Here is a 19,122-nt window from a genome sequence, read left to right as displayed (position 1 = left end):
CTTTTGCCCAGGCTGGAAGATCTGAGCTCACTGCAACCTCTGCCCACCGGGTTCAAGCAACTCTGGTGCCTCAGCCTCCCAGGTAGGTGGGACTAAGCAATTCTGGTGCCTCAGTCTCCCGAGTAGGTGGGACTACAGGCGTGCCCCCACCAACGCCCAGCTAATTTTTCTATTTTTTAGTAGAAATGGGGTTTCACCATGTTGGCCAGACTGGTCTCAAACTCCTGGCCTCAAGTGATCCGCCGCCTCAGCCTCCCAAAGTGCTGGGATTACAGGCATGAACCACCACGCCCAGCCTAAAGGAGTCTTTTAAGACTCTTGTTCTCATTATACTTCCAGGCATAGGGTAGGACTATTCCAAAATAATTGGCTATAGTCACGAATACCCTCCCACTATCTCTGTTGCACAGAACAACAAGATGGATATTCCTGGTTTTGTTCTCAATTTAGCCCCTTATTAAATACTCAGAGTAGTATTTAATATTTAATAAAAACAAGTTTTATATGCAGAGAAAGCTCCATTGCTGTAGGTACAGAGAAGGGGATATATGCCCTTCATCTATCTCAACATTTATTGTTAATTATGAAGACTGCATTTTTAAGGCCCACTTCTGGAATTTCATTAGTTAGCACTAGAAACAAAATACAAGCCTTTAGACTTCCATGTTACTGGCAGAAATGGAGAACGGGGCGAATAGGATATTTAGTGAAATGAAGTGGGGTACATAAGAAGTTATTCTTCCACAGTACCCCCTTTTGCTGCTATTAGCAATATTTTAGCTCTAGATTTTTATCTGCATTCAATTCCTTCTGATTTTCAGATTTTCTTTCAGTCTTCACCTAAATACACAATGTGCAATATCTGATATTGTGATAATCTTTTAAGAATACATCCATACAACATTTTATAAGTATTGCCACAACATATATGCATTTTTCCCAGCGAGCCCACCCCTAGCATCTGTGGAGCCTAGGGCAGGACTACAAATCTCTGTATGTCTAAATATTTAAAAGCTTACAAACTGTTACATAAAATATTTATATCCACTTACCTGGACAAATACACCTTCATAAAACAGAATTCAAAATTATGTGTAAAACTATGGTTTTAATACAGCTGAAAATTGGCAAAATATTAAAGATAGCTAATTTTTATTGTGTACCTCTAGGTATTGTTGATTGGCCGCTAATGCTTGGATGGGTAATAAAGACATACATAATCACATAATGCATAAATTGTTATTTCTTCTATAAATGTTTTTCTTGTCTTCATTTCAGAAGAACGACTAATGAAGATTTTCACGCAATTGCATTCTTTTGACAGTAGTGCCAAATTAGACAAACCTTCCTGAGTCAGTATACTTTCAGATAGTTTTTAGTTATTTCAATTGGGAGAAACTTGACTCTGCTGAGAGTGGTAACGAATTATGAATAAATTCTTAAAGCTTTCTATGTAGAACTGAACCATGACTGTTGATATCATGTTTAAACACTGTAGAAAGGGCGCATATGAAAAATTATCATGATTGCAGAAATATTACACAATATTTTCATTATATAAAATAGTGTTATTATTTCACCATTATCATCGTTTCTTACATTTAGATCCATATAGGATTTCTTACGTTTTTCTTTTACGTTGCTGGGGTATTATCAAGAAAACTGAAAACTGCGGTAGGTTACTCACTTTGAATCTCTCTCTTCAGTACAATCTATACCTTGATCTACCATCGCCGGAAAATAGTCTCTATAGAAGTTAGTTTCAGAATCATTCATACATAAATCTTTTTCTTCAGACTCCAGCAAATGCTTCTAGTTCCGATTTTCTTACATTGTACTTCAATGTCATTTTAGTGCTTATTTCATATGCAGTTGCTTTTCGGAAACCATTTTCTCCTAAAACTTTACGCAATATTTTAAATCCTTTTGGATTCTTTAAAGCTTTTTCTAATTTTAATAACTGGACACCTCAAATACAAAATTAACTCTACTTTCTGCCAAAGACCATGATTTGCTCTTTGAATGCTGCCTATTATTTCACTTAACTCTTTTAATGCATCTCATGTGTTAACCGGTCTACAATAAGTCAAATTGCTTTAACAGCACTCATGGGGTTACCATCATTGCATCTGAGGGTAGTCACAGGTCAAATTCAAAATGCTTCAAGATGTTCCATCTTTAGACACCTCCAGAAACAAAAACAACCCAGTATGTCATCTTTGAAATGATCCAACGAGTCGAATGCCGTTGCTCTAAGCACAATGGAGGTCATCGAAATCCAGCTGCTTGCTAATTGCTTGCTAATTTCTGGGGCCCCTCTTGCCCAGGTCTAAGAGTGGTTCTGGTTTCCATTAGTGCTAAAATGCCTTCTATATCCTCACTTCTCAATTAGCCAAAGGAGCAAGTCTTAGACCCCCCAGCCTGCTGCAACTTGGCAACATTCCTACAAATGTGGCTTAACAAACCAAGAATAAATTCTGGTCTCTCAGGAACAGAGACGAAGCACCCCTCGGCCTAGGGAAAGGTCACAGAGGGCCCGATAACGCAACAGCATGTGAAAGGCTGCGGGCTGGTGACACAGGCAGACCTTCTCCCGCGTGGAGCAAAACCCTCAAACCTTTGGGGGAAGGAGGGCGGCCACCCTGTCGTCCCCATAGCACAGGTGAAGGCCCGCTGCGGCTGGGGCGAGGGACTCCAGCTGGGAGGATTGAGGCCCACAGGCGAAGCCAGGCCTGCTTCAGAGTCCGGGCCCCTGACCCCAGGGAAAGGTGCCTCTCACACACTGGAGGCTCCAGGAGTGGGGCGGGCATTTCGGGTCTAGGGCACGGCCTGTCAGAGGCCACGGGCGGGAACAGAGGGAAGTAGGTGTGGCTGGTGCCTGGAGGCGAGGGGCAGCGGAGAGGCCCGGGAGGCTAAAGGAGAACGTGGTGCAAATCCGAGGGCCGCCGCAGGCCACGTGGGCTTTGGAGGAGCGAGGACAGGTCCTGAGACTCCGTTGGGCCGACACACCCCCTCCTGCGTACGGGGGTGGACGTCCCGGTGGGGTACACTGGCAGCCTAGTCCACGGCGCGGGAGAGCGGGTGGGAGACTGGAGGCGCCCTCGCGCCCCTCAGCTATCCGGGGGCCTAGCGCCGGCGACCTCGACCCTGTCGAACCCGGTGGAACACTCAGAAAGAAGCTAAGCGCCTCGCAGCGGCGAGGACAGCAGGCCAGGCCCGCGCACTCCGGCAGCGCACGGCCAGACGCGACGTCCCTGAGCACGGAGCCCAGCCTCTAGGACTGCCCTGAAGCTCAGAGCCAGAACCCGCGCGGGGGACCGCGGCCACCGGAAAAGCAAGGCGGAGGCTGAAAACCACCGCGCCTGCGCCTGCGACTGCACCGGGGTTGGCCGGGCCGCCGTGGGGCGGGGCCGCGCAGGCGCCTTGGACGCAGAACCCGCGCGACTTGGGCGGTGGTGAGTTCGAGCGCGCTGCGGCCCGGCCCTGCGCTGCCTCAGGGTGCTTCCCGCTCGCCGGGACTGAGTTCCGCGCCGGCGTGGCCTGCTGGGTTCCAAGCGCCAGGAGTCGGCGCAGCCGCTCTCAGCTTTGGGGACGGGACCGAGGAGCGGGGTGTGGGCCTCACGGGACTGTCCCCCCGACCTCGGGCAGCGCTGGGGCGAGAGAGGGCACTCGGAGGCTCGCGGGGACCACCAGCACCCCCGGACCCGCTCAGCCGTCCCTGCTCACAGGCGTCGCCCCCAGGAGCCTCGGCAGGGGCCTAGGACGCCCCGGTGTGCAGAAAAGAAGCGGGATCAGGTTCACGCACACCCGCGATCGGATCGTAACTTTTGTTTTGTTTTGAGACAGTCTCGCTCTGTCGCGCAGGCTGGAATGCAGTGGCGCGATCTTGGCTTACTGCAACCTCCGCCCCCCGGGCTCAAGCGATTCTCCTACCTCAGTCTCCTGAGTAGCTGAGATTACAGGCGCCCGCTCCACGCCCGGCTAATTTTTTTATTTTTATTTTTATTTTTATTTTTTTGAGAAGGAGTCTCGCTCTGTCGCCCAGGCTGGAGTACAGTGGCACAATCTCGGCTCACTGCAACCTCTGCCTCCTGGGTTCAAGTGATTCCCCTGCCTCAGCCTCCTAAGTAGCTGGGATTACAGTTGCCCGCCACTATGCTCGGCTAATTTTTGTACTTTTAGTAGAGATGGGGTTTCGCCATTTTGGCTAGGTTGGTCTCGAACTCCTGACCTCAGGTAATTCGCCCTCCTCTGGCTTCCAGAGTGCTGGGATTACAGGCATGAGCAACTGCACCGGACCAGACTTTTAAAGTCATTGGTAACCCATGCTTCCTGGAGTTGCATCTGGGGTCACCCAGTGGGGTGCCATCGCATTTGATACGCCTTTATACACCACGCTCAGTTAAGGCGAGGGGAGGTCACAGCCAAGAGCTAGGGGCCAGCTGATAATGTCGTACTTGATTCCATAGTCAAAGAAGGAGCTGGGTATCAGCAAAATCATAACTTGATGAACCCATCAGATGGCAGCCATTTAGCCAGAAATCTAAGGAAAGAGAGGTCTCCAAGACCCAACCATGAACATGAGAAGGGGGTTCCATACAAGCAGATAAGAAAACAGTTTTTTTGTTTGTTTTTTGAGATGGAGTCTTGCTGTGTCCCAGGCTGGAGTGCAGTGATGCGATCTCGGCTCACTGCAAGCTCTGCCTCCCCGGTTCACGCCATTCTGCCTTTCAGCCACCCGTGTAGCTGAGACTAGGCGCCCGCCACCATGGCTGGCTAATTTTTTGTATTTTTAGTAGAGGCGGTGTTTCACCATGTTGGCTAGATGGTCTCGATCTCCTGACCTCGTGATCCGCCTGCCTTGGCCTCCCAAAGTGCTGGGATTAAAGGCATGAGCCACTGCGTCCAGCCAAGAAGACAGTTTTAATGAAATGCTGTATAGCACGTGTGGACTAGTGTGAGGACACAGAGCTTCTAAGAGCAGCAGAAACAGGAGAGTTTGCACCCACTCTGGGCTCTTCTCCACCAGTGTTCACTGGGGGCTTGTGGTTAAGAATGGGGCAGAGCAGAGACCAGAAAGCTTTTACCGTGGTGCAGACCTGGAAGAAGAGATGGCTGCTCCGGCTAGATCCTGTCTAGATCCTTCTCTCTAGCAGTACAAAAACCTTAAACCACTGGAATATGGACAGCAAATCCTGTCACTCTGGGCACCGGTGAAAACCTGTTTCAGCTGGGGATAGAGAAAAGGGTACGGTGGGGAGGCAGGAAACTGTCCTAGAACTGTATCATTAGGGTCTTCATAGCTGGGAAAGGGGCAGGATTCCTGAGAAAGCCTGTGACCCAGGGACACCCCATCTCTTGATCTTGCAGATGGCGTCCCATGCAGAGTCCCGTCCTCTGGGAGTGTTTGAGTGTGAACTCTGTACCTTGACAGCTCCGTACAGCTATGTGGGACAGAAGCCCCCCAACACCCAGTCGATGGTGTGAGTCCATGCCTTTTGGGCCAGTGCCGGGGAGGCCTGTGCCCAGTGCTGGTTGCTGGGTGCTGTGCCTAGGTCTGACAGCTGGCTCGGGTGTGGAGCTTTAGGCCCCACCCTGGCCAGGCTCTGAATGCTTCCAGTGTAATCTCTGGAGGCCTGGGCAAGGCTTGAGGTCTGACTCTTCCAGAACTTTCCTCCACACCTAGCCCAGAGTCCAATACCTGCTCTAGCTGTGGGGGAGCAGCTCAGCAGCTGGGGGACCTGTGGTGGCCTCCCCCTTTGGGGCTGCACCCTTGCCGTGACACTTTCTTAATGGGAGGCCTGTCTCCCTTGCAGACCTGGATTAGAGCCAGTAGGTCCAGGGGCTTATCTCTTGACCTCCAGCTTGTCCTTCATCAAATGCCACTTTGTTGGAAAGCCGGCCGGTGTGTTACTCACATGGGATGCAGTGGCAGGGGCATGGCTTTTCCCTTCTGGCTGTGGTCCCTCTGCTGAGCAGGAGCCTGAGTGTCATCATGTCACCCTGTGGTCTCATTCTGATGTGTAGCGTGAGGCCAGCTGGCTTCCAGGGGCTGTGAGGGTGTGGCTTGGGGTGTAGGGAGGCCTGGGGTATTCAGATGGCAGCCTTGTGCCCCCACTCTGGTGAATCAGTCAGGGTCTGGGGGCCCATGTTGCAGCAGCCCTGCTTTTGGCTGAGAACAAGGGGTTCTCTCTACCATAGCTGTTTCAGAGGTGACAGCAGGTTCAATTTCAGTGCCAGTGTGGCCCCCAGTTGCTTATCCTTTCTGTCACTGCCCTGCAGCACGGGTGGCCTAGTCCCCTGCCCTGATGAGCCCACGCAGCTGTGCAGGCCCTGCGGAGGTCCAGGCTGCTGCTGCCCGGCCATAGCTCATGGCTGATTTTCCGACATCAGAGATCTGAGCTATTCTGACGCTGGCATCACTCTCCTGCAGCCTCCTGGAGGAAAGCTATGTCATGAAGGATCCCTTCACCTCCGACAAGGACAGATTCCTGGTCCTCGGCTCGCGCTGCAGTTTGTGCAGCAGGCTGGTGTGTGTGGGCCCGGTGGGTAAGCAGTGTGGGCTGGGGCCACCTGTCCTTGCTGTGGTTATCCTGGAGCTCTCCCTGGGTAGGGAGGGCTGGGAGGGAGGGACCAGCTGGTTCACCCCATTATAGATGGGGCCCCTCAGCTGATGAAGGGGAGAGGTGAGAGGGCAAGCTGGGGTCAGTTAGAGGGTCTCAGCCTGGTGTAGGAATGGAGATAGGTTCTTGGTGGCTCCGCACCCACCCCAGTTGGCCCCTCAGGGTTCCTCTTCTTCCCACCAACAGTGCAGACAGTCCTTGTGCTCCCTCTCACCAGGATGGTGACTTACTTTCTAGATGTTCTTGAAGGGATCTCCCAGGAGAAGGGACTGTCCTTTCATGAGCACTTGTTGTGTGCCAGGTCCTGTGCTTGGGACCTGTTTTACTGCTGAGGCTTCATTCAGTCCTGCCCCTAACTTAGGTAAAGCAGTATTATATTCCACCCATTGTATAGATGAGGGAACTGAGCTTCAGGGAGGCTGGGTGGGCCAGGTTCACCTGGGTAGCTGAAAACCCACGGACGGATGGAAGTGGAGCAGTGTGGCTTTCACAGCGTGGCCAGTGTACTCAGAGTGACCCCGGAGTCTGAGATGTCCCTGAGCATCTGCCACAGGTCGACACACGCAAAGGGGAGCTGTGTCAACAGCCAGGGGTATGAGATGGGCCAGGGTGGGAGGAGCCTCCGCAGTGTGGCATAGGAGTATCTGAGGCTCATAGAGGAGCTGGCGGTCCAGGAGAAGCTGGGAAAGGAAGACTGCGAAGGTGGGTGGGCCGGGTGGGGAGGTGGAGGTCTTGAATGCAACACCTTGGCCTTGGGCTGCTCTATTGTGAGCAGCGGGGTGGCGGGGGTGGGGGGCGCATGCAGGTACCACAAGTCTTCAGCTTTGTTTAAACAGTAGGTTGTTAGTGAGTGGATCTCCACAGCAAAGCGTCTTTTCTAAGAACTGCAGGAGGGCAGCCTTATGTTTGCGAGCACACTAAGCTTTAAGAACAGACAGACACCACAAATAAGAGTGGCCTAAGTAAAGCAAATAGTTATTTACTTACTTTCTCTTGTATAAGAGTCCAGAACTGGTGGCCTTGGCTGGAAGGGCACCCCTGTTGTCTTCAGCAGAGTCTCCATTTGGGTCCCTTGTGGCTGTGGCAGCTCCCGCCATTGTATCTGCATCCCAGGCAGTGGGAAGGGATGTGAGAGCACAGTCCTTTCCTTCAAAGGGCATGACCAGGAGGTGGCACACACGATTGCTGACACCCCTGACCAGCTTGAGTCACATGGCGATGGGGCTGGGGAATGTCATCCTTAGCCATATGCTGTGCACCGTGATGAATCTCGGGAGTTCTAGTTTGTAAGAGAGAGGAGAGAGGACATGGCTGGACAGTTCTGGCCTCTTGCCCAGACTAGCTGGCTCGTCCACGGCGTCTTTGGTCTGTGGGGCTGTCCTTCCTGTCTCCTGCCGCTCCCAGCACCAGGTGGCCACTGTTCCTGCTGTGATAGCTGGGAGGGGAGGACTCTGGGATTTTCTGGGCATGGCCTGTGCTCCAGCTTTCCATTGTTGTCACTGCCCCGTGATGGAGCAGAGCAGGCCCCAGGGTCTTTCTGTCCCATCCCAGCTGTTCCCACCCAGGGTAGCCCAGGCCTGCATTGCTTTTCTCCTGGACACCCTGCCAGGCCCTCAGGCCAGGCTCTCCCTCTTGCTGATCTAGCTCTGGCCACATGCCCACACTGTGCATGCTGGGGCCCCAGCCCAGCCTCCCAAGTGTGGGAAGGGCTGGCCCCTGGGAGGAGCTGCACCGTGTTCCCAGGATACTCAGCCTCCATCCTTGTCCGCTTCTTTCAGGAATGCAGTTTATTCTACTCTAAGAGATTCTGCCTCCCTTGTGTCCAGGAGAACATCAGTGCTTTTCCTCAGGAAATTCGGCAAGACTTGGAGAAAAGGAAAGTTCCATCAAAGAGGACCCCCAGCCAGCCCGGTTCTCGGACGTGAGTGCAGCCGGGGCTGGGTCATCAGGCAGCACCCTGCACAGAGCTCCTGGGCCAGCCTGCGCCAGGGATGCTGCTGAGCTGGGAGCTGCCATGCCTGGCCTTGTTTCTGGACCACTGGGAGCAGCACTGCAGCCCAGAAGAGCTGGAGTCCAGCTTGGAGCAGCCACAGGCCCAGGGAGCTGTAGCAAGAGGGTAGCCCAAAGGCAGATGCCAGACAGGACATAGCCAGGAACCCGGCCAGGTGCCCCCACATGCCCCTCAGGGCCCAGGCCTGAGTGAGCGCTGCTCAGATGTGACTGAGAGAGATGACCTCCTTCAGCGGGGCAGCTCCTAAGAGGCCGCGTGCAGGTGCGTGTAGGGGAGATGCCACACTGTGTCAGGGCCATGGTGCACTGTAGGTGGCTGCAGTGGTCTCTCTGTAAGGAAAATCACTGACAGCAGCTGCCTTCTGGAGCCAGTCTGGAAGGTCTAGAGGGGGATAGAATTTTTACTTCATATCCTTAATGTGGGGCTTGGAAAATGTTTTGAACTTTGACCATGTATTATGTTTATAATTAAAAACCCAAAGAACCAGCTCATGTTTGGAAAAGGAATCTTCCCCTGAAGCATTTGGATACCCGACGTTCTCCCTGGGCACTTGGCCCGGCAATGGTTGGAGTCTCCTGGGAAGCTGAGTGCTGGCTTCTAGACTCTCCAGTTCCCTCAGGCTCTGGCTTTGGCTCGGGCCCCTCTGTTCTGTCTCCCTCAACTCCAAGTCAGGAATGCTGTGGGCTTCCTGCCCTCACCCAACACCTCAAGACCGTCCCGCTGCCTGCCTGCTTGCCCCCTGCCATCTCAAACTCAGCCCTGGGTGCCTGCGAAGCCCGGCCCCACTGCCTGTTGGGGGTTCCTGCAGCACCCCCTACTCCAGGCTCCCCATCTCCCTGAAGCTTCCAGGGTAGCAGCTGGTGGGACACTGATCTGTGAGGTCTGGAATGTCTGCTTGGAGTTCTGAGAGGCAGGAACTGCTCTGTCTTTGTAACTACTCAAGGCCAACTATCACATAAAGGAATGAATAAAGAGTTTTTACTGACGTGTGCACTGATGGATTGTAAGATGCCCACTGCTTTAAAAGTTTCCGTTGTATGTGACTTCAGATGAAAGGATGTCATATTCTGGAGCCACATTGTCCTTGATCCATTCTGTACGCTGAAGGACACAAAAGGGACTCTGCAGGTGGAGACAGCCTCCATGAGGGGTGCAGGGACTGTTCTGGCGGAGGGCAGACCCCACAGCTGGGGACTTGGTTCTTTTAGACCAAACAGTCCATCTCGCAGCATCACTCAAAACTCACCAAAAAATTTTAAAAAATAGTTTATTTTTTAAAACCATTAAGGCAAAACTGTACCCTGAAATTAACTCTGTACATTCATCAGTCTTACAGTAGGACATCCCAAACACAGAAATTCCCATATATTTAGGATATAAATCAATACATGTGGTCAGTTCAGTCTCCTAATAGGAAAATGAAGACCCAAGATTTTTTTTAAAAATTAAGATTATTTTATAGCCATTTTCTAATTGCCTGGAACCAATCAGTTCATGTGACTAGAAAAATTACTTTCACCCTTCTCTGCACACCCTTGATTCCGGAGGTCCTGGATGCCCGCTCCCCCCACCAGGAGAGAGGTATGAAGTTTGAGAGAGGATGCTGGGGCCTGTGTGGCAGTTCCTACTTTGGAACTGCACCTGTTTAGCACAAATAAGAAGCTGTAAGCCCCAAAATACTGAGAGTGTAAGGCACTCACTAATAGAGCACACATGGAGAGACTGGGCCCAGTCCTTGCTGCGGGATCTGCCCCCTTCTCGCGTGTGCGTCTCTGTCAGCCCTCTCCCTTAGGGTTTTAGCCTAATGGCATTATGGATCCCAGAGGGTGTAACCAATATGCACCGAGAAGTTTTGTCAAGTGATTGGAAACAGGTATGGGGAAACTCACGGGGTCTGTGGTTTCTGCTTTATGCTTTGGGTTGGGCCACCCGGAGGATGCCGGAGAACCGGCAGGTGCAAATAATTTCCATCAGGACATTTCCAATTGCCAAAGTTCTTTGGTAATAACCTATAGGTAACAGTTCCCTGAAGAGCAGACAGCTATTTACTAAACAAGAATAGTGAAGGGTCTTTAGCGAAACACTGTTATATGAAATGGGTGGCCTCTAACCTGGAGTCTAAGGCCTCGCTGGTGGAAGTGGCTAAAGATAGCCTCTCTTGTGCTCTGTGCATATACAGTGTGGTAAAGGGAACAGATTTCCACATTGAAACTAAATTCTGCATGGCTCAGGAGAAATGAAAAGCTGTGTGTGTGTGCAGTGTATTTTAGATGTTTGAGTTCAGCTTCCTTTGTGTTTCCAATAGGGTCGAGAGCCAGGCTTTTAAGAATTTGAGTCCATTAACACTGATTTCAAAAGAATCCAAATGTTTGTTATTAGATGTATGATTGTAAGTTAGTAAAATATTTGTATTAGGATATTTTTCAAAAACTCAAATCATAGTATTTAAGATATAGCTATTAACATAGTTCTTTTTACCACACAATGTAGAAAAAAGTGATATTTAACATGAACACTGTAATCTTACCAAAAAGAGTACTACATGGTCTTCATCTTTTGTGAGGTACATGAAAAAGGAACTGACTGTGCCTTAAAAAAAGTGAAGTTGCCAAAAGTGAGTGATTTTATTGTGAAATGATCGGCCAGTCACTCCTCTCCAGGGCCTGAAGGCTGACCCTCTCTGACTTGAGGCACAGCCAGGGCCTGGGGGTCCGGGGAAGGTGCCCGATTGTGTCCCAGGCCTGCAGCATGCCCCCCCCCCCCACACCCGGTCACCACTGTTCCTAGGAGCCAGGGTGCGTGGACCGGGGGCCTGTTTGTGCACCAGTTTGCATGGCACTTTATCAATTCATTAAATGAATGGATTTTTGATGCTGGATGTGTGGGCAGAAGAGGGGCAAGAGAAGAGGTGGCAGGTAGACTCCCTCCTCACATTTGACCCAACTAGCAAACTTAAAAAAATAAAATAAAATAAAATAAAAGCTGACCCCCCTCCCCAGGTCTTAGTTTGCTGTCTATGATGTAAAAATCAATTATTTTTTCTCCTTTTTTTTTTTTTTCAAATAATCCATCTAACAGCCATGAGACCACTCAAGTATTTGAGGTCATCAGCTGCATCCATCAAGACATGATATTGAACATGGACACCATCTGGTCTGTTGGTCTGTTTTTGTTGGCAAAGGACTCCAAAAGGATGTAGTTGTATGTGTTTCAGCTGAACCACATTCCATAGCTCCTCTCCCCTCACAAAAGGGGTTCTCTGGGGGGAGAAAAGTAACTGATTATACCTCTCATGTCTCAAACTGAAATTCTGAGAAGCAAATCGTCAGTTGAGGGCCCCATTCCAGATCTGCAGGGACGTCCTCAGATGTCCAGAGCTGGCAAAAGGTGGAGCAGGCAGCAGCCTTGGGCACCAGCCTGTCTCTTTCTGTTCTAATAAGAAGGCCACACACATGGCTTTTTGTGATAAGCTTCCAGCCCATGCCACTGAAATGTATAAGAACCTGCTGCATTTCACAGAAATAGCATAATGGAAATCATTATGTAATTAAACAAAGCATGAAGCTCATTATCTTTTTCTTTTTAACAAAACCTTCAGTTTCACATTTTAGTGTATACTGTGGTTTCCAGAGAAATATATGGATCTCCTACAGTCTGAGTCAGACCAAATTTATTGCCTTTATTCTTACCCTAGTCTATGGGGTCAATGACCATTTTCCTGAATGCTGTCAAAATGGCGCCTGAAAATCTATAAATCGCAGCAAAAACCTAGACTGCAACCGTCGGAACCCAGTCTTAGATCTTTGTAGGCAGAAGGCCTCTCAGATGAGTACATGCCCTGGGCAAAGGCCATGGACTCGGAAGCAGGAAGGTCACGGGATGATTTAATGGCATCGAAGAATCCTTTGGTGAGATGGCCTTGGTTGCCCTCAGCACAGTCGAGGCAGGTTAATCATTTATTTGCCACAATCTTTCCTTGCTCTGCAAAGCTGCAGCACAGCTGGGTGGTCCTTATAGCCTTTTCTGCCACAGATATTTGTGGACATTTCACTTCCAGACTGTGACGTCTGAAGATGGGCTTGAATGACAGCAGCCATCATCGCTGCCGTTAGGGAGGTGCACATAGTCCCCTTTGCTCGATGCAAATATTTGATTGGCAAGAAATTCCAGTGCAGCTGAACAAGTCGGCTTGGACTGAGTTAAGAGAAGCTGGGCCACTTTTAACATGAGAAGAGCGGATACTTCCCCATGTTTGGCAATGCCAATGCCATAAAAATGGGAAGTGTTGAGACAAACCTCCTGTGAACGAGAGGTTCCCATGGACACTTTTTAATAATCATGAGCCTTCAGGTGGTGGCATCAGTCTTCATGGGTGACTTCTATGGACAGCATAATTTTCTTGCCTCTCCTGAATCTATACCACTTTTCTGAATGTGAAAGAAGGTCTAAAAAGTAATCCCTCAGGATCCCTGCATCAGGCCAACCATGCTAACTGCAGAGGGTGAGGCTGGCAGTCCAGGAGATGGGAGCTGAGGACAAGGCTGCAGGCCCCTGGGTCACCTGTCCTTGCACTTACCAGGTGTTAAGTGTCCGGAAACAACAGGGAGGCTGCAGGAGGTGGAGAAAGTGCACCGTGCCTGGGGCCCAGCGGCTAGCAACACCCAGCAGGCCGTACATCTGGAGGCTGGCGTTTTCATTTTAAAATGGAGGCTGATTTGCTGTTACCCCCTCAAACAGCTGAGGAGACCACAGGAACCTGCTTTGAAAGCTGCCCAGAGCCATGGCATCCATAGGTGGTGAGCTGTGGGCACGTTCTCCTGGTGGCATCTGCATTTTGAAAGGCCACACTGTTGAAGAGGTACCAGCTGTTGAAGGTGGCCAGCTTTGCCCAGGCCCCAGGAAGCCCCCCACCAAAGGCCAGACTGTCAGTCAAGCCAGTCTTAGCTGGGTGCATTGGGCTTGCTGTGTTGAAGCAATGAATCTATTTTAAAACTGGAGTTCGGTGAGAGATTTCAAAGACAGGTGTAGCCACTGGATCAGGACCAAAAAACCCTCCATCATGTATGCGGCTGGTAAGTATCAGATGTGCCCAGAGCTACAGTGGTTAGAAAATGGGAGTTTGCGGTGGGAAGTGCTTGGAACCAAACACAGAGAGGCACAGGTCCAAGCTCAGAGGAGACAGACCTTAGGAGGTCACGGTTTCATCAAGGCTTGCTATGATGCATCTGTTTCCATCCACGTCTGGTAGGGTCTCTCTGAGGAAGTGGCTTCCGCATGGCCAGCAGGAAGAGGTGAAAAGGAGAGGGGGTGCTGGGGGTGGCGTGTCGGGGGGTGTCACTACAGGCCGGGACCATCGGCCGCTTCTCCTAAGCCCAATACGTGCCCAATGTCAGTTTCACCAAACTGGGGTAGCACCTTTTGCACGTATCTTCAAGGCTCCCTTCACACAACCGAAGTTCCTTCCAGACGTCATACGAGATGCTGCTCCCGTGTGTGTGGGCAGGCTCAGGCGTGCGCACTCGAGGAGTCTCCATCCCACCTGCCCTAACTACAGAGGCTGCAGGGTGTGCACCTCAGCTCTAGCACGGCCTTTTGCAGGGCCTGCTGAGGTATTCGTTACATGGTCCATTGCGGGGAAGTGGTGGCTAAGCTGTTGAGTTTTCACGGGTAGCAAATCTCTCATTTATGCCTTGAGCTCTTGCTCAGCTCTGGGAGGCTGCCCTGTCCCTGGAACCTGCAGACAATGCTCCAGGAAGGCTGTTCCCCTGGGGGTCTTAAAAGGCCCAGTGTAAGAAATGCATCAGCGCAGCAGAAGGGTACCTTCTCTGCTCTTAAAATGCAAAACAAAACAAAACACAGCTCTTTAAAACAGGGACGGCTCTCCTGGGCATCCTCGAATGCTGAGTTCTGGGTTTCTGCCCCACTTCACGTCCATTATGTTTACATAGCAAACACACCGTTAGGAAGATGCTTCATACTCTTCTCATCGGAGCTGGAGGAAAGGTCAAGCGGAAACAGGCAAGCGAGGTGGGAAGAAAGGCACCAGCAGCCGTCAGCCCGTGCTCCCAGTCCCGCTCCTGCCACTGTAACTGGAAGCATCTTGTTTTGACAATTCATCCAAACGGCCTTAGGCCTGCGCAGTTCTCTGGCCTCTGGAAGTGTGGTGGGGACAGAATCCAACATGTGGGACACCCAGCTGGAAGTGCCAGGAGGTGGGAGAGGAGGGATGCGCCGCCAGGCTCCCCTGGACAGTGGGGAGGCCTGCGTCTGCTCCCGAGCCACAGCCAGCTGGCACACAAGAGGCACGTCTGGGAGGAGCCCCTCGCCGTGCCTTCACCCTGCTCAGCACAGTAGACCGAGACTGTTTGGTCTCTGAGGACTTTGGCACTTTTTGCTATTAAAAGTTGAGAAAATGAAAAACTGTGTTTAAACAATGACTTGTTGAAGAGTGGGTAAAGTTGGCGACTTCCTGCATTCACTGCCAGAGGGAGCGGGTGCCACACATGTGCTCCGACACTCCTGGAATCTGTCCTGACATCTCTTTTGTTCTTTTGGCTGCTGTCTGCTGAAACCCAGCAAGCAAGAAATGCACTCTGTTAATAGTTCCTGTTTGAACTGGGGCGTAACCAGCCTATATTTGAGTATTAATGCCCTGAAAAATCTATGATTAGGTGACCCAAAATATTCTAGCATTGAGTGGCAATTAGTGGTTTTGTTATTTAAAGAAATAGGAATGTGTGATTTCCTTCCCTATCAACACAAGAGACCAATGTCGAGTGACTTTCAGCCTGAGGTCACCGGTGTCTCCATTCTGGCTTCACCAGAGATGTCCCTGGAAGTCTTGCTGGGCGTTAAGAAAACCAAATGCTTGCCTTCGCTGCTGAGTGTCCCGGGAGCTAACATCGAACTTGCCAGTCAGCTTACTGTTACTGCTGAAAGCCTGAGACAGGGAGCCATTTTAAACAGGTTTTATGAGAATGTAAACAGAACAGTGACTTCTCTGAAAACCATGAGGCTCACTTTCCTGGACCACGTCTCCTTGAATGGTACAGGGCACATCAGAGCGAGCAGCTGCAGGGTCGTTGGGGACAACACAGGCTTGGCATTGGGCTCCAGCCCCTGGATCTTGTCAACACAGGGGCTTCTCATTTTAGGAAATAATACTGAAACGGATGCACCATGCCACTCAAAGGCTAGCTTCTTTCTGAATTAGGATGGCCACTTGGCTGGTGGCATATATGGAAACACTTTTATTTGTTTTTGGTTCCTAAGACACTTGGGCAGACTGCCTGCCGCTGCTGCTGCCATTGCTGGCCAACAGGCCCTTTGATTGCACCTTTTTTTTTTTTTTTTTTTGCGGGGGTGGGAGGGGGTGGAATCTAACTTTGTCACCCAGGCTGGAATGCAATGGTGAGATCACAGCTCACTGCAGCCTCGACCTCCTGGGTTCAAGCAATCCTCCCACCTCAGCCTGCAGAGTAGCCGGGACTACAGGTGTATGCCACCACGATGAACTAATTTTTAAATTTTGTATACAGACAGGGTCTTGCTATGTTGCCTAGGCTGGTCTCGAACTCCAGGGCTCAAGTGATCCTCCCACCTCAGCCTCCCAAAGTGCTGGGATTCCATGTGTGAGCCACGGCGCCTGGCCTGATTACAAAAACCAAAACAGGACTAAATTTGTAATTTTTAAAAAAGGATGTCCGAATCCTGACTTTACTTTTTTCTAGTGGAAGTCTCACACTGTGTCCTTCCCACTCTTGCATTTTCATAATGCTGGTCATGGGACCCTTATCAATCCTAATCATTCTTAAAATAATAATGACCTACGAAGAGCCAGATTTTCTAAAGATGGGGGAGAGGCATCGACGATACCTCCAGGTGCCCAGCGACTCCCTGGAGGCGGTGGTCCTGGCAGTTCCAGTCCAGATCTGAAAATTCTTGATGGGACAATTTATCTACCAGGTGGACAGAGAGAGAAAGTATTTCCAGGTCCATATATTCTTGACAAACTGCCATAATCAACGCTGCCTTCCCAGCTGGACTGAGGTTGGTAAGTTGGTTTTGAAGGCTAAAACAAATATTTTAGATGTTGAAAAAACTACCTTACATACAAAGGAGACTTAACAACCTAAACCATTGTAAAAAATAACCAACTCTTGTGAAATCTGCCATTTGAAGAAAAACTGCCATTTGAAGAAGACCCTACCCCCTCTCTCGATCCACAGGGTGACTGGCTCCCACCCAGCCCAGGCTATGAAGTCCCATGTGCCTCATCTGCGCTCCAGAGAGCATCTACTGTCACCAAGAGTTAAAATAATAAAGCATCATATCTTTAAAAGCAACATAACAAAAGATACGGGAGCTGCCAAATGGGGCCCAGAGGAACACTGACAAGCAAGGTGTCAGTCTGTCCCTAAGAACACCACCATTCCCACAGACAGCCAGACTGGGTGGGTTCAGGTCGACTGGACGGAGCTGAGTGGAGCAGGAAGCTGGTGGGCTTCGGGAGCTTGTCTTGTCCTGCTTACCACGGGTGCTAGCTTATGACAGTCCAGAGCGGGGGGTCTTGAGACTCTTTTCTGGGCTCTTCTAGGCAAACCTGGAAATGGGCCTTTCCACATATTAGTTACAACCACGAAAACAGTGAACCAAAAACAAAACAACAGCTGCATTTTGATAGCTTATCCAACAGTTTTTTTTTTTGTTTGTTTTTTGTTTTTAAGACAAGAGTCTCGTTCTGTCACCAGGCTGGAGTGCAGTGGTGCAATCTTAGCTCACTGCAACCTCCATCTCCCTGGTGCCAGCGATTCTCCTGCCTCAGCTTCCCGAGTAGCTGGGATTACAGGCACGTGCCACCACACTGGGCTAATTTTTGTATTTTTAGTAGAGACAGGGTTTCACCATGTTGGCCAGGATGGTCTTGATCTCCTGATCTTGTGATCCAGCCGCCTCGGCCTCCCAAAGTGCTGGGATTACAAGTATGAGCCACTGTGCCCGGCCCCAACAGTTCTTTAAAATTCTCCATCCTATGATTAAAAAGCAGCACGTTGTCTTTCTTTAGATTCAGGAAACAGAAGTGAAGTCTTTGAAATAAATATTTTGCTGCTTTTTACATACTTCACCTTTGGATACATCTAGACTTATAGGATTATAAACATTGTTAAAAAGTGCTGATTAGTTTTCAGAATTATAAAGGAGCACAATAGTCAAAAGCGGGGTGAATGGGAAGACAGGCCACGAATTTTGAGGTTACCAGTTAATTAAATGGTAAATCACGAATGTGATCTAAAGCAATGTGCATTGATTAACATCGGGTGAGTTAAAATCAGACCATTGAGCATAATTCGCCGTAATCTTCCCAGTCCTGAGATTAGCCACCTACCCCCAACATTTGAGTTCTATGTTCTCAGAAGTACTGGTTAAAACAAAGATGTGGAATACCGGTTACCTACAGCTCAGACTGTCCAAGCTCTAAGGTTAAAGTGGTGGATATTTGTGCAAAATCGTGCCGCTTCCCTGTCTCCTTTGTAGTGCTGTCAGCTTCAGAACTCCTGGAAAAGGTGTGGCTGATCTGAAGGAACTCAGTACATGTCCCTGTAGATCTCCTGCAGCAGCGGGTGCAGCGCAGCATCCGACTCCGTCTTCTTGATTATCTGCACCAGCTGCGCGTGCTCTGTGACCAGCTGCCGGAGGTCTGCCATTTTTTGAAGAAGTTTTGGGAAGAGAAAGATATCGTCCGGATGGTTGCTCTGCAGGTGGAGTCTGAGCACATGTACAATACCCTCCTGCATTTTTTCAATGTGTCCTACGTTTAGAAGGCCAGGACGATCTAGTCTCGAAAGAAGAGAGAGAGGTTTGAGTGTGATAATCACCTAAGAACTGCTTATCAGTTTCAGGAACCAAACATGCCTATTTTATGTGGCCTTTCTTAGAAAGAAACTGAGCTGCCTTTAGATATTGTCAACTTGACTGGAAGATAGACATAGGTTTTTCCAAAATCAATAGGTGAAGTAGGGACAGACAGGACCAGTACTGTTTCCTAAATATTCATACTACTAGGCGGCAATAGTGCCCTAAGTATACCTTATGGTGCGGCCTTTTCACTTGTGATTTACCTGATGACCACCTGTCAGGGAGAAAAATTAGAGCTATTAGGAGGAACAGTACATTCTGGAGATAATCACCAGTTTTGCATAATATGGGAAATGAAGCTTTTGAATCGAAACTAGATATTCAGCTTCAAGTGTTCCACCATATTTAAGGAGTGTGATTGTGTTAGAACTAGGTTTTGTAGGCCAGGCACGGTGGCTCACGCCTGTAATCCCAGATACTCGGGAGGCTGAGGTGGGAGAATCGCTTGAGCCTGGGAGACGGAGGTTGCAGTGAGCCAAGATCAGGATACCCAGAGTGGGGAGGAGGGTGGGGCAGGTCTGAGACTTGGTGCAGGAAGAGCCAACGTTCACACCAGATGACCTGCCTGGGGTA

At 50.0% G+C, this 19,122-nt stretch overlaps 2 protein-coding genes across 6 annotated transcripts in view; one reads left to right on the top strand and one right to left on the bottom strand.

The window, feature by feature from the left end:
* The first annotated feature begins 3,436 nt into the window (after positions 1-3,436).
* Positions 3,437-9,649, top strand: CDPF1 (cysteine rich DPF motif domain containing 1). 5 transcript variants are annotated; one of them, XM_058431831.1, is made up of 4 exons: positions 3,437-4,236; positions 5,371-5,483; positions 6,434-6,545; positions 8,402-9,649. In XM_058431831.1, the coding sequence occupies exons 2-4, from the start codon at positions 5,371-5,373 to the stop codon at positions 8,546-8,548; spliced, it is 372 nt and encodes a 123-aa protein (XP_058287814.1). In that variant the 5' UTR covers positions 3,437-4,236; the 3' UTR covers positions 8,549-9,649. The 5 variants fall into 5 exon arrangements, with proteins under 5 accessions (XP_058287814.1, XP_058287813.1, XP_031994092.1 ...); XM_058431830.1 differs by having other exon boundaries at positions 3,437-4,318; XM_032138201.2 differs by having other exon boundaries at positions 3,437-5,248; positions 6,434-6,530.
* A 202-nt stretch (positions 9,650-9,851) lies between these two features.
* Positions 9,852-19,122, bottom strand: part of PPARA (peroxisome proliferator activated receptor alpha) — an 88,680-nt gene continuing 79,409 nt past the window's right edge. Inside the window, exon 7 of the mRNA XM_058431140.1 lies at positions 9,852-18,466. Within this exon, the coding sequence (XP_058287123.1) occupies positions 18,219-18,466 (248 nt within the window). The 3' untranslated portion in view covers positions 9,852-18,218. The remainder of the gene's footprint in view (positions 18,467-19,122) is intronic.

The sequence above is a fragment of the Hylobates moloch genome, unplaced genomic scaffold, assembly GCF_009828535.3.
Source record: "Hylobates moloch isolate HMO894 unplaced genomic scaffold, HMol_V3 SCAFFOLD_19, whole genome shotgun sequence".
NCBI lineage: Eukaryota > Metazoa > Chordata > Mammalia > Primates > Hylobatidae > Hylobates > Hylobates moloch.
This window is presented reverse-complemented; position numbering and strand designations above follow the sequence as displayed.